Genomic DNA, 1,773 nt, shown 5'->3' with positions numbered 1-1,773 from the left:
GGGCGATCAGCAGTCCAGTGAATTAATAGAGATCAGTGACCAGCAGCCCTCGGGGCCCCGCTTGAGATAAGTTTGAAGGAAAATAATCTTTTGATTATTTAAAGTTGCTCGATTCTTTGGATTTGGATTATATAAAAAATGCTACAGACACAGAATACCATCCAGGGATTTATTCTCATTATTGATTACTTTCAGTTAATTTTTCGGCACTTCGTTCTTCCTTTCTCTACGTAGTTTACACAGCGCATTGTTTTGGGGAATTTAATCTGAAAATCCGACCGGAAGTGGTGCGCAAGACTTCGTCATAAGAACCTTCACAGTCGTCAGTGTCCAGTTAACTTAATAACGGTGGTTCCTGCTCGCCATCAGCGTCGTTCTTCGGTTTCTTGGTGTTATTTGACACCTTTCTGGGTTTTACAAGCTTCTTTTAGTCTCAGTGAAGTTTTTCAGGGAGTTTTGGACTAAAGCCTGTCAGTTTTTAAGACTTTTTTTTTTTTTTTTTTACATTTATACACGAACAAGCAAGAGGCTAACCCCGCTAGAGGATTTTCCGAATTTTTATCGACTTCCTGCCCATATTTCTGGGCTCTTCCTTAGTTTTTGTCCGAACTCTGTTGGAAAGCATGGAGTTCTGCCCTACAGACATGAAGGCGGAACGTGAGAGCAGATAGCGGTGAACCCAGACTATTCCAGGACTCAGAACCGAGCCGTTAGGATGGCAACAGACTTTAACTTGATCCACCGAACCTGTAAGTTGGTGGTGCTCCTCTGCTTCCTTCACATCTCTGTCACCGTCTTCTTCTACGTCCGATCTATGGACATTCGGTTCTCATTCGCCCAGAACCAGCAGTCCCACTCTAACCTAAGCCGGTCCAGTCATGGCCTGCCCTCTGTTAGTAACTCTAGAACCGAACAGCCAGAAGCACCCACCCTAAAGGCAGAGGAGAACCAGCGGAGCGAACCGGATCAGAATCCAAAGGAGAAGCAACCTGAGAAATGTCCAGAAACATCACCTCTTCTGGGTGAGTTCGGTTAGAATACAATAGAAAATTCCTTTATTGGTTTTATTTCATTCCTCTGATGTGATCCAGTCTTTATTTCTGGTCCAGATGGGCTTTTACCAGAGATTTCCTTGGAATAATTATGATAATTAATAAATGATCCATTAAGATTCAGTAGAGGGAAAAGATAAGAATGTTATCTGGAAGTGAAATTCAGGATTGTTAGGCAATGGTGGTACTACTGTGTGTTTTTACTTCCACCAGGAGCTTCAGATTACTTCAAGAGTTATTAAAACTGTATGAAGGCCTGAAGTTAGATCCAGCAGGGTCCAGATCTCAAGCACTTCATTGTGGTCTTTGTTAGTTTAGGTCCCCCCCCCAAAGTGGGATAGTTTACGGACTTTAACCAAATGACTCTTAGTTTTATTACACCGTAAATGAGTAATTACAGCTATTTATTGGTTGGTGTTAGTTTGGTCTTTCTCTCAAGCCTACTCCTGCTCCAGAATTGCTTTCTTCTGTACCTGTGTCACTTTTTACACACTAGTGGCTCTTATATTTAATTATTATTCCTGAAAGTATTCCAGGAAATTGGAGGGGAGGAAAGCATAACCCAATGGTAAACATTCCTTCCTTCTAAAGGAGTGAAGTTGCTATAAAAATGTAGATAATGATGCGGACACACCTGTTCTACCTGTTCTGTGTGGGTTCATAAGAAGCTGTTTGTAATGAAGGGGAAGTAAATAAGTTTAATTTGCAAATTCACATGCCT

The 1,773-nt window shown here is 41.6% G+C and overlaps 1 protein-coding gene across 1 annotated transcript in view; it reads left to right on the top strand.

Annotated features, from left to right (window-relative positions):
• Positions 1-314: 314 nt before the first annotated feature.
• b4galt1 (UDP-Gal:betaGlcNAc beta 1,4- galactosyltransferase, polypeptide 1) overlaps positions 315-1,773 on the top strand; it is a 20,473-nt gene continuing 19,014 nt past the window's right edge. Inside the window, exon 1 of the mRNA XM_015371510.1 lies at positions 315-1,022. Within this exon, the coding sequence (XP_015226996.1) occupies positions 716-1,022 (307 nt within the window). The 5' untranslated portion in view covers positions 315-715. The remainder of the gene's footprint in view (positions 1,023-1,773) is intronic.

The sequence above is a fragment of the Cyprinodon variegatus genome, unplaced genomic scaffold, assembly GCF_000732505.1.
Source record: "Cyprinodon variegatus isolate N-32 unplaced genomic scaffold, C_variegatus-1.0 Scaffold59, whole genome shotgun sequence".
NCBI lineage: Eukaryota > Metazoa > Chordata > Actinopteri > Cyprinodontiformes > Cyprinodontidae > Cyprinodon > Cyprinodon variegatus.
This window is presented reverse-complemented; position numbering and strand designations above follow the sequence as displayed.